General features: G+C 41.6%; 1 protein-coding gene across 1 annotated transcript in view; it reads left to right on the forward strand.

Moving 5' to 3' along the window:
• The first annotated feature begins 2275 nt into the window (after positions 1-2275).
• Positions 2276-13400, forward strand: part of LOC134221928 (uncharacterized) — a 78579-nt gene continuing 67454 nt past the window's right edge. The window contains exons 1-3 of the mRNA XM_062701093.1: positions 2276-2659; positions 2722-2962; positions 4072-4291. Of these exons, the coding sequence (XP_062557077.1) occupies positions 2311-2659; positions 2722-2962; positions 4072-4291 (810 nt within the window). The 5' untranslated portion in view covers positions 2276-2310. The remainder of the gene's footprint in view (positions 2660-2721; positions 2963-4071; positions 4292-13400) is intronic.

Below are 13400 nucleotides of genomic sequence, written 5' to 3' on the forward strand. Positions count from 1 at the left end.
TATAGTCCAATAAATCAAATAAATTTGTATGTCTCCAGTAGCCTTGCGAGCAAAAGCGTAGGATTGTCAATCCGGAGATGGCGAGTTCGATACTCAGTTCGGCATAGGATGTTTTCGGGTCGAAAACATTCTCGACACCCTGCACGGGTAAAAATCCATTCCCGGGAATGAGAAAATAATTCATGATTTCATGAATCCAACGTGTTTTCATGTTATGAAAATACACCATGAAAATAAATCATGATTTCATGATTTATTTTCGCGTAACGCAACCAAAGCGTTACGATTTGGTTATTGAGATCGAAAAAAAAAAAACAACAGGGTTTTGAACTCGAGTACACCGAGTAAGAGTCCGGCGTGCTACTTTTCAGCCGTTCTCACTTCTTGGGAAGGAAGTGTTCGAAGTATAACCGGTTATGCATTTTGTCGACTGTTGAAGATTGCTCAGTACCATGAATAATGTTCCTGAAATCATGCATTATAATCATGATTTCATGAACTGGCATGATTCATGATTTCATGATTTTTTATTCATGATTGTGGGTATGCATTTGTTTCCGTGTGGGCATAGTGTACCCATTGTACTTGCCACACAAGATACATACTTATGCAATGGCGGGCATAGAAAAGCTTTCAATCAATAACTGAAGAAATGCTAATAAAATACTAGGTTGAAAAGCAGTTCCAGTTCCAGTTGAAATTTAGAGACATTGAAGAAGAAGAAGAATTTGTATGTCAGTTTAATATTTCAACATACTGCACGCCGCCGCAATAGAAGCAAATAAGATAATTTACTGGCCAAAATTATGTAGGTATCACGATTATCGTGTTATTTTCTATAATATGATGTTCAACTAAGGTTGAAAACTGATTTAGATAATTTAATTGCGATATTTAATTTTCGCCTCCATTAGTGATGTGGAGGCGAAAATTAAATATCGCAAATGGATTTTGCATAATGGACACCATGCTGTCATCGAGCCAGAGGAAAATTATCGCAACAGGCGTATTAAAATAAAGAAAAACCCAGTAAATTGTTATTAATACATAATAGACTTTTAACGACTAATTGTTATTGTAAACTTAGAATACTCTTATGGTTATTCTACAGACTATCATCGTGTGATATGGAGCTATATTGGGTTTATTCATTTTCATATTTTTGGTGCATGGCTAGGTTTTGACTCTAATCACTCCGTTGTGCGCTTTGGGTGTCGCACGGAACGCAACGCGCACACTGACTGTAGGTAGAGTCACGTGAAATTTAAGTCTGTGACCCCGAGTGGTTTTCCCGACTGATAACAATAATATTTTCGTATTGCTTATCAGTGTAGTACTTGCCACACACGAATTGACAGGCATACATTAAAAATATTGTCTCCTAATTTCCATAGAAATTTTGCTACTTCTTATTCTTCTATGGCTCTACATTCCAACTGGAGCTTGTCCTGCTTTTTAATTTAGTACTCTATTAGCATTTCCTCAGTTATTAGTTGAAAGCTTTCTATGCCCGCATGAGTAATGAGTATGTATCTTGTGTGGCAAGTAAAATGGATACACCTTGGCCAGGGAGTCGAGAATGTTTCACACCCGAAAACATCCTAGACCGGACCGAGAATCGAACTCGTCATCAACGCCTCTGCTTGCAAGGCCAACTGGAGAATTTGCACTAGAAAAGTATGTAAATATGGTTTTCTACGTTGTAATGTGACTTTTCTACGTTTCTTATTAATATGCAAATATTATATGGGCAAATATTATTTGATTTAAACAATGCCGATGAAAATGGCAGTTTTTACACTACTAAAAATCCATACATATTTATTCAAAATATCATATAGATTTAACTCATCCGCAAAAATCCATAGATTCAACTCATGATGTATATCAGCGCACACATAATCATTCTCCACGCGAACTACTAATAAAATATATATCCAAATAAATTTTATGTGTGGTCCCGAATTAGCAATTATTTAATTTATGTGTGGTTCTATTGTTCTATATCGATTATATTAGGGTGGAGCTATTGCAAAAATTTATAACGGCGACACATATATCTTATATAGATATTTTTGGCAGTGTAAGAAGTACATCAATTTTAATGGGGGAAATTAAAATTGCAACTCATTCGTTTTGTCAATGAATTGTCACTGATCTAATTACGTGTTTTATTCAAAGATACTCTTATCATTGATAGTATTCAAATTTTATCAGTGGTGCGCCTAGTCTCTTCATGACTACCTTATATAAACGAAGTTTCCACCTGAACGATGCTTCAAATCGTCTCCAGAATTATCAGTCCTCACAATGAATCTCGTGACAGCGAGTTTAGTTATACTGCTGGCAGCATCAACATCGGCTGATGTTTTCTACGACAGGCCCTGCCGGACCGACGTGGAAGTTGTGCAAGGCTTTTCCGTGGATCGCTATCTCGGCCGGTGGTATGAAACGCAGCGATACGAACAGGAGTTTGAAACCAACCTCGACTGCGCCCAAGCTTATTATGAATTGAGCGACGCGACGACGGTTTCTGTCCGGAATTCGGCATATAGTTTGATCAATGAAACGGCGATAGAGATACTTGGCACGGCGAAGCTCTCCTTCCCGGATGAAGAACCTCTGCCGGCAAAGCTGAATGTGGCTTTTTTCGGAGCTCGTAAGTAGTTAAATCGTTTTGAAATGGAGCCATGTTTTTAAGTGTATCTCGCGTATTTACAGCTAATGACAGATCGAACTACTGGGTGTTGGACACGGATTACGAAAACTACTCGGTAGTTTGGTCATGCGAATCTGTGGAAGAAAATCGCTCTCGTGAAAGTTTTTGGCTCCTGTCCAGAAGTCGTCAGCTCTCTCAGGATGAACAAGTTGAAGAAAAGGTGAATGACATTATTCAAAAGTACATCGATCCTGAGCAAATCAGAATAACTGATCAATCCGAGGACAGATGTCCAGATTTTTTGTGAAGTTAAATGACAAAGAAAAGATTTTGTGAGGTGCAGTAAATAAAATATAAATAAATGCAATTATAACAGATGCAATAAATCCGAAAATATTGAAAACCACGTGCTAAGTCGAGCACTAGCTGAAAGAACCAATACGCGAGTAGAGCAATCGACTTAAATTTGTACTCTATACGAAAATTATTGCGTAAGATTTGGGCTTTTTGAAATGGGATTAGAAAAACATGTTCACACATCGAAATCTCTCCAAAAATTTTCCTTAATTGACTGAGATCGATGTGGCAGACGTGCAATACGTAAATGATCTATCCCATCCGCTTGGTTAGTAATTTTCAAAAGCATAGTTCGACACCAATATTTCAAAAGGGCGAAACTGCTTTGGTAAACAAAAGCTTCTCACGTCGCTGGAGGGCTAATTTGAGCCCACCCACGCAATCCAACGCCACTGATGGAAGCAGCGAATCCTCTTCTTTCAATCAATGGTGCTGGATGTTGTGGGTGGGCTCAAATTAGGCCACCAGCGACGTGAGAAGCTTTTGTTTACAAAAACAGTTTCGCCCTTTTGAAATGCTGGTGCCGAGTTAGCCAGTATGGATTTTAAAACATTTTGTGGATTACATTGTCTATTACGTAGATTTAATAGACGAGCGGAGACACGGTTGAGTAATTAAGATTTAGTGTGCTTTTCTGCTTTTTCCACGCAAATTTGATGCCGTGATCATTCGGCTACACTAACTGGCATATGACAGTTCATTTGACTACACCCGCCTTTGTCTCAGCTCATCTATGAAAACGATAGTATCTATAAGTAAAACCCATGTTTCTAACAACTCAATCATAAGCTGTATAGAACTGTTAACATTGCCAATGATAAGTCACTTTATTTTTGATTAAAACCCCATCTTAGTTTGCGATGTTTGATTTCGTAGTGTAGCTTAGCCCGCTATCTAGGCAACACGCACTACACGAGCACTATACGTTCCACACAACTGGCGAACCTTTTCCGTTGCCGCAGCTTCGCGCCTCAACAAAACGCACGCACGTGTTGTCAGCTTTTTAGCTAATGTGTGCGCTAATGCCGCTCCCGCTAGGTCTTTATCTTTGGAAGATTCACCCTTTCGGTGGTCAGTTATAGGTGTTCGTTCGGACGACGCGGATCGGAATTGGTGTTCTTACAACGGAATTTGATAAAAATGCAGCGCTATAGTTTATTGCTTTTTGTGATGACTCAGCTCGTGTCCGAAGGATATGGATACATCGTGAAAGACGGGAATTGCTCTCTGGTGTCCAGCGATGTACCGGTGGTGACTAATTTCGATGTGGAAAAGGTTTGTAGTATGTTCAATGAGTGAAATTTTATTGCCCTCACGTTATTGTATAGATTCTACTCGGTGTTAGTGAAAAAGGATTTCTACTAAGTTACTGAATAATCTTCAATTTTGCTGAAGCCGAGTGAAAAAGGCCAAGGTAGATCCATGTATGTGCGTCATTGCGTTTTTTTTTCTTATTTGACAAGATATATCAGTGTACAATGGTTCGATCAAGAAACTTGACAGGAAGTGCGCACTTTTTATTTATTTTTGCAAAATAAAAATCAACTACAAAATTCACAGTCGAAATCCATCTTCAATTTCCGTGGAAATGATGTTAAATTTCCCTGACACTTTCTGTTGTCTCTTAAAAAAATTCTTCGGGACAATTCCGATGATTTTCTTAAAAAATCCAGGCAATATCTCGTTGAAATCTATTATCAATATGAAGAATTCCCCTTGGAAATTCTGAACAACCATTCTTTGAAGTCTAAAACAAATCTTTATTAGGTTTAAAATATTTTCCAAGCAAATTTCCTTTAAAATTCAGAAGAATTTCCAGAGGAAATTTTTGTAAATTTGGTGGACATTCCGAAATATTTTCCGTGGAATTTAAAAAAAAATCCAAGTAAATTTTGTGCAATTTCTTGAGGAAAATCCAAGTAATTTAGAATTTAGAAACAAAGCATCCTTTATAAGTTCCAAAGAATATTCCGTAGATGTTCAAAATAATTTAACGTGGAAGATTTTTAAATTTCTCGTGAAATTTTAAAGCGAAGCACCCGCGGAAATTGCAAAAAAATCTCATAGAATCTTCAAACAGTTTCAGTTCTCCAAGAGACTTTTCAATAATCTTAGAAGAATTTTCAATTCACAAGAATTTCATATTCAGATTCAGAAAAAGTCAGAATTCTGGTAAGGAAAATTTGTGGAGACGCGTAGTAGATTGTAGGTTAGTCGCACTAAGGTGTTTTGCCTAGCCAAAATGATAGATGTTTCATCAAAATGTGGATTTTTTTTTGTTACGAAACTCTACACGGTTTCTGGAACGCATTTCTTGTTCAGCCGCCCGTTACGGATCAGACGCCATTTAAGTTCGCCCCTAACATGGGGAACAGACGCTCATGCAGGTTTGATCAAAGTCTCCTCACTTCAGGACTAAGCTAGTGCGCTTTGAGCGGCACACGATAGCTTTGGGCCTGTTTTCCGATTTTCGCGGTGTGAACGATGGATGGTTCAGCTGTTGCAACTCGTGGTTTATTAGCCTCCTCCCTATACCGTTTTCAAAGATAGTACGCAAAGCTTCCCGAGCAGGAGCGACGACCTTGATAACAAAAATTGGTATGAACTAGCCTTGCAAAAGAGGTAAAATACCATAAAATAATACCAAAAATTAATATGCAAGGTACTTTAGGCATAACATGCTTATCCAGCTTTTTACGCAGCTAATGCTATAAAATCTGAATCACCCCCTTTGACATTAGCGTCGTCCACTATAATTTTTATAATTGGGTCAAAGTGTGCTCTGCTATTTTGGAAAAAAAAAGTTTATTTACAGAAACGTCAAAATTTCGCAAGTGATACTGATTCCATACAGCTAACATAATTTTTCAACATATTAATCTCAATTCAAATACATAATTACTAATTTTTAATTTATTTCAGCTCTCAATATAAATCGACTGACTATGGCAGTTAATTCTGCTCGATGGATCAAATAAATTCTCAGGTGTTTTGATGTAAACAAATTGATACTGGAAATCAGATTCGTATGAGAAAGTGGAGAATTTGCAAATCTGTTTTATTCATTTCCTTAATGATTTTACAAAATCTATGGAAAATTTGAAAAAAATGTCCATCGGTATTTTTTCTGAGCTTTAGGATTGATCGGATATCTAGGCCATATTTTTATCAGGATCTTTCCGGTTGTTAATGGTGATAAGTCAAAGCATTGTGATAAATTAGTGAAGACTCATAAACTATTGTTTAAAACCGAGAACGACGTTCATTTCGCTTTGTTCTAGAACCAGTTTGGGATAATATTTCCAAAATATCGAGAACGTTACCGAATGACACATTTGAGCTTCATCAACGAATAGAATTATGTGAGAAATGGCGATTGCGACTAGGGTAACCGTACCCTTAGTGGAGGTAGCACCAATAGTGGAGGTAGTGGGGTTTTGATGAGATTTATCATATTTATACACTTTACGATGGTTTCAGTTGATGCGTCGTGCTTTAAATATCCTTTTAAATGCAACTTACCTTAAGATTTCGCTTGAAAAACTATTGAAAACAATTATTTTCCTTAACAAAATTGACTATAGTGGTGCAACTGTACCAATAGTGGCGAGTCTCATAAGAAACCAATGGATAGCACCACTATAGGAGCCAAAATTATTTTTTACCGCCACTAAAGGAACAGTGTACCCATAGTGGTGCAAGCAATATTTGGTAATTGTTGATGTTAGATGACATCTATCTCATTTTTGTTAGCAAATTTATTAGTATATCTATTGACTAAGATAATAAAGCAATAAATTTCCCATAATTATCAATTTTTAAAAAATACTTTCTTTTGTGGATCTACTAATACCTCCACTATTGGTATCGTTACCCTATTCTCACTTGAATTCGCGTAAATCGAGTGGGAATGGGGATTATTATTTCATTTGATTCATCTCAGTTTACTCTACGTTTAGAAAAATAAGCATAATTATGGACATTTTCATCACCATCGCGTAGCGCTTACCCTCTGAACCAAATTGAAAACTTAAAAGGTAAAAATTGTTGTACATGTTTTTAATAGATGATCAGAGAGAGAAATTGAGAAATGTGTGTTTGGTATTTGAAACAATTAAATGTCGGCGACAACTTCTATTTGTGTCATGCGCCGAGATTTTTCTGGCTGTACGCTACAAAAAACGTTCTGAGCTCAATTCCAAATTAGTCAACTTCTTGGAGACTAAGCTCAAGTTACTCCTGCTTGAATTCTGAAAATAAAACATAAATTAGATGTCTTTTTACAATAAAAACCAAATCAAAAATCCTGAAAAGCTTGAATTTGTGATTTAAAAACATTTCCAAACGAAAAAATATGACAGTTAAATATTTACAGATAGATTCATGGCTACTGAGACAAAATTAGAATATTCTGTCCACAGCAAGTGTCAAAACCGATTCACCCCTTAGAAATTTAAAGCTAGCGTAAAAAGCTGGATTGCTTAATTAAAAATAATTTGTGATGCGTTTGCTATCCAGCTTTTTACGAGTCGGTGCCATAATACTTTGGATCTAGGATAGGATGTGCCAAGTAGTCAGTAAAAATCGTACCGATTTGCTGTCACAATCGTACCGGTTGCTGATTGGTTGAAAATGACAATCGATTACTTCGATTGGTGGTGGCGCGTTTTTCATAGGGCAGTATGTTGTTAGTTTGGCCGTGTTGCAGGTTTGTAAAGTTGATATTAAGCAAAATACGTAAATGATTGAGTTCCAGTTTTTGGTAAAAAAATAATTTATATGGAACTGCAAACGCCATATAAATTATTCTCAAGGGTTGTAATGGTTTAAAACTGTTGATTTTAAGCATTATCATTCACCTTTTTGTCATTTCTGATCTCAAAGTCACATTTTCTTTAGCGAAAACTACTATCTGTTAGTTTTTCGCTTCTCTTACATAAATAATGGATAGAACGGAAAGAAAACATGAAATTTTGATACCTGATATTTGGAAGATTTTGTACCAAATTAATTTGGCAGCACTGGCGACCACCTCGTCAGAGCAACCAACTAAAAAACAACAAGGCAGTCTCAATTGAGTTGTCACATACTATCCTAGCTTTGGATCACCCCTCTTGACACATGCTGTGTCCACTATAATATTCATAGATGGATCTTAGCAATCGGCGATTCATTGATTTTTTGTAAACATCATTGAACTGTCATAATTTTCCTTGAAATTCTAGCATGCCTTCATAACTTGGTTAAATATTTTATCCATTAAAATATATTATTAATTTGTACTTCTTTTAAGTATCTTGATAATATACACAGTTGAAATTTCTGATAAATACACACTATGGAAATATTTGAACCCATATTTTTGTGTTCATTGGCCCTTACATTTACATCCATCTTGTACGCAATATTGAATACAAGCTCCATAGTAACGACGACCTGTAATTTTGAAAAGTGTTTGAAAAACGAGTCGAATCAAACGGAGCCTTTTTGTTACATCATATATGCTGTAACATTTTTATACTGTGTAAGCTTGCCTAGCGATTTTGGTACGCATTGGGATTAATGGCGATTGAGCTTCCCTCAAGACTTCTCTGCATTTTTCTACAATACAAGAACACATGCGTTCCACGTCAGTGTGATCCTCTGATATTATCTTCATTTATTCATTTCATTTACTTAGTCTACATCTAAACAGATAACACTGAATCAACAATTTGACGCCACAATACACGGTTCGAGGCCGCATCTCTCCATCCTCGAATTCGTCCCACGCTCGCCAAGTCGTTCTGCACCTGGTCTGCCCATCATGCCCTGTCCATCGTACCCTTCCGGCTTTAGCTATCTTCTGGATACTGGGTTCGCCGTAGAGCTGGGCAAGCTCATGGTTCATTCTTCGCCGCCACACACCGTCTTCTTGCACACCGCCAAAGATGGTCCTAAGCACCCGTCTCTCGAATACTCCGAGTGCTTGCAAGTCCTCCTCGAGCATAGTCCATGTTTCATGTCCGTAGAGGACAACCGGTCTTATTAGCGTCTTGTACATGATACATTTGGTGCGTGGGCGAATCTTTTTTGACCGCAGTTTCTTCTGGAGCCCGTAGTAGGCCCGACTTCCACAGATGATGCGCCTTCGTATTTCACGACTAACGTTGTTGTCAGCCATTAGCAAGGATCCGAGGTAGACGAATTCCTCGACCACGAAGGTATCCCTGCCTATCGTAACACTGCTTCCCAGGCGGGCCCTGTCGCGCTCTGTTCCGCCCACAAGCATGTACTTTGTCTTTGACGGATTCACCACCAGTCCAACTTTTGTAGCTTCACGTTTCAGGCGGGTGAACAGTTCTGCCATCTTTGCAAATGTTCGGTCGACAATGTCCATGTCATCCGCGAAGCAAATAAATTGACTGGATCTGTTGAAAATCGTACCCCGGCTGTTACACCCGGCTCTCCGCATGACACCTTCTAGCGCAATGTTGAACAACAGGCACCAAAGTCCATCACTTTGTCTTAGTCTCCGGCGCGATTCGAACGAACTGGAGTGTTCGCCCGAAATCTTCACACAGTTTTGCACACCATCCACCGTTGCTTTGATCAGACTGGTAGCTTCCCAGGGAAGCTGTTCTCGTTCATAATTGTCCATAGCTCTGCGCGGTTTATACGTATATGCCGCCTTGAAACCAACGAACAGATGATGCGTTGGGACCTGGTAGTCACGGCATTTTTGAAGGATTTGCCGTACAGTAAAGATCTGGTCCGTTGTCGAGTGGCCGTCAACGAAGCCGGCTTGATAACTGCCCACGAACTCACAATTCGAACTCACAGATGATCTGGGATATCACTTTGTAGGCGGCATTAAGGATGGTGATCGCTCGAAAGTTCTCACACTCCAGCTTGTCGCCTTTCTTGTAGATGGGGCATATAACCCCTTCCTTCCACTCCTCCGGTAGCTGTTCAGTTTCCCAGATTCTGACTATCAATTTGTGCAGGCAAGTGGTTAGCTTTTCCGGGCCCATCTTGATGAGCTCAGCTCCGATACCATCCTTACCAGCTGCTTTATTGGTCTTTAGCTGTTGGATGGCATCCTTAACTTCCCTCAAGGTGGGGGCTGGTTGGCTTCCATCGTCCGCTGAACTGACGTAGTCATCTCCTCCGCTGCCTTGACTTTCACTGCCTGTACTCTCAGCGCCATTCAAATGTTCCTCGTAGTGCTGCTTCCACCTTTCGATCACACACGTTCGTCCGTCAAGATGCTCCCATCCTTACCCCGGCACATTTCGGCTCGCGGCACGAAGCCTTTGCGAGATGCGTTGAGCTTCTGATAGAACTTGCGTGTATCTTGAGAACGGCACAGCTGTTCCATCTCCTCGCACTCCGCTTCTTCCAGGCAGCGTTTCTTCTCCTGAAAAAGGCGGGTCTCCTGTCTCCGCTTCCGTCTATAACGTTCCATGTTCTGCCGGGTACCTTGCTACAGCGCGACCGCCCGCGTCCTTCTCCTCCAGAATCTGTCTGCATTCTTCGTCGAACCAATCGTTCCGTCGACTTCGTCCCATATACCCGACATTGTTCTCCATTATTTATTTATTTATTCAGACTAAGGCCGAAGTGGCCTGTGCAGTATGTAAGAGTCTTCTCCATTCGGCTCGGTCCATGGCAACACGTCGCCAGCCACGCAGTCTACGGAGGGTCCGCAAGTCATCTTCCACCTGATCGATCCACCTTGCCCGCTGCGCACCTCGCCTTCTTGTGCCCGTCGGATCGTTGTCGAGAACCATTTTCACCGGGTTATTGTCCGACATTCTGGCTACGTGCCCGGCCCACCGCAGTCGTCCGATTTTCGCGGTGTGAACGATGGATGGTTCTCCCAACAGCTGATGCAACTCGTGGTTCATTCGCCTCCTCCACGTACCGTCCGCCATCTGCACCCCACCATAGATGGTACGCAGCACTTTCCTTTCGAAAACTCCAAGTGCGCGTTGGTCCTCCACGAGCATCGTCCAGGTCTCGTGTCCGTAGAGGACTACCGGTCTAATGAGCGTTTTGTAGATTGTCAGTTTGGTACGGCGGCGAACTCTATTCGATCGAAGCGTCTTGCGGAGTCCAAAGTATGCACGATTTCCAGCCACTATACGCCTCCGAATTTCTCTGCTGGTATCATTTTCGGCAGTCACCAGTGAGCCCAAGTACACAAATTCTTCTACCACCTCGATTTCGTCACCACCGATGCCAATTCGCGGTGGGTGGCTCACATTGTCTTCTCTAGAACCTCTTCCTATCATGTACTTCGTCTTCGACGTGTTGATGACTAGTCCGATCCGCTTGGCTTCCCTCTTCAGTCTGATGTAGGCTTCCTCCATCTTCTCAAAGTTACGTGCCATAATATCTATGTCGTCGGCGAAGCCAAATAGCTGGACGGACTTATTGAAAATTGTGCCACTCGTGTTAATCCCCGCTCTTCGTATTACCCTTCCAAAGCGATGTTGTATAGCAGACACGAAAGACCATCACCTTGCCGTAACCCTCTGCGGGTTTCGAAGGGACTCGAGAATGCCCTGAAACTCGAACTACGCACATCACCCGATCCATCGTCGCTTTGATCAACCGTGTCAGTTTATCCGGAAATCCGTTTTCGTGCATTAGCTGCCATAGCTGGTCCCGATCGATTGAATCATATGCGGCTTTGAAGTCGATGAATAGATGATGTGTGGGCACGTTGTATTCGCGGCATTTCTGCAGTACTTGGCGAATGGCAAACACCTGGTCCGTGGTGGAGCGTTCGCCCATAAAACCCGCCTGGTACTGCCCCACGAACTCCCTTGCAATTGGTGCTAGTCGACGGCATATAATTTGGGAGAGTACCTTGTAGGCGGCGTTCAGCAATGTGATTGCGCGGTAGTTGCTACAATCCAGCTTATCGCCCTTTTTGTAGATGGGACTCACCTTTCATCCACTCCTGCGGCAGAACCTCATCCTCCCAAATCTTGGTAATGACCCAGTGCAGCGCTCTAGCCAGTGCCTCACCACCGTGTTTAAATAGCTCTCCTGGTAGTTGGTCAACCCCAGGGGCTTTGTTGTTCTTCAGCCGGCCAATCTCCTCCTGGATTTCCTGGAGATCCGGGGCCGGTAGAATTATGTCCTGCGCGCGTTCCCCTAGGTCCATCACCATACCGCCATCTTCGTCTGCCACATCGCCATTCAGGTGCTCTTCGTAGTGCTGCTGCCACCTTTGGATCACCTCACGCTCGTTCGTAAGAAGGTTCCGTTTATGTCCTTGCACATATCAGGCTGTGGCACGTGGCCCTTACGTGAACGGTTCAACTTCTCATAGAACTTTCGTGTGTTATTAGTGCGGTACAGTTGCTCCGTCTCTTCACGGTCTCGATCTTCCTGCTGACGCTTTTTCCTCCGGAAAATCGAGTTTTGTCTGTTCCGCGCCTGTTTATATCGTGCCTCGTTCGCCCTCGTGCGGTGTTGCAGCAATCTCGCCCATGCTGCATTCTTCTCTTCTACTAACTGCTCACATTCGCCGTCATACCAGTCGTTTCTCCGATCCGGGGCACCGTGCCAAGTGCAGCGGTTGCGGTGCTACCAATGGCGGATCGAATATCTCTCCAGCCATCTTCAAGAGACGCTGCGCCTAGCTGCTCTTCCGTTGGGAGTGCCACTTCCAGCTGCTGCGCGTATTCTTGGGCTAGCCTACCGTCTTGTAGCCGCCCAATATTAAGCCGCGGCGTCCGACTTCGACGCGTGTTGTACACCGTCGAGAGTTTTGAGCGCAGGCAAACTGCAACGAGGTAGTGGTCGGATTCAATATTCGCACTGCGGTAAGTGCGGACGTTCGTGATGTCGGAGAAGAATTTACCGTCGATTAGAACGTGGTCGATTTGGTTTTCCGTTTCTTGGTTAGGTGATCTCCATGTGGCCTTGTGGATATTTTTGCGGGGAAAGAAGGTGCTTCGGACTACCATTCCGCGGGAGGCTGCGAAGTTTATGACATTGTTCTCCAATGCGTCGTTAATGGCTGCTTTAACTGTATTCCAGTAGTCCTCAAGAGGGGCCCCATCGAGCTCACCCTCTTCCGGCAACGCTGCCTCGAGATGCTGCGCGTATGCAGTTGCGACATCATCTTATACTATCTCTGGTTTGTAAAATCTATGATTTTGTGGCTTCAAAATGATAGTCGGATAGTCTCTCGATGCCAATAAATCTATCACAGAGCTTTGTGAATGAGATCATTGTTGTATATTATCATAAATATGAGGTGCCTCTCTGAATGATCTTGTTGAAACTGCGTGTTTCCGGACTTAATTACTGACAAAATTCAATGTGAATCTACTAATCGAGAGACGAATAAGATGGTATGTGGCTTAATCTAAAACCTCACTAG

Source organism: Armigeres subalbatus, chromosome 3, assembly GCF_024139115.2.
Source record: "Armigeres subalbatus isolate Guangzhou_Male chromosome 3, GZ_Asu_2, whole genome shotgun sequence".
In the NCBI taxonomy this organism is placed as follows: domain Eukaryota; kingdom Metazoa; phylum Arthropoda; class Insecta; order Diptera; family Culicidae; genus Armigeres; species Armigeres subalbatus.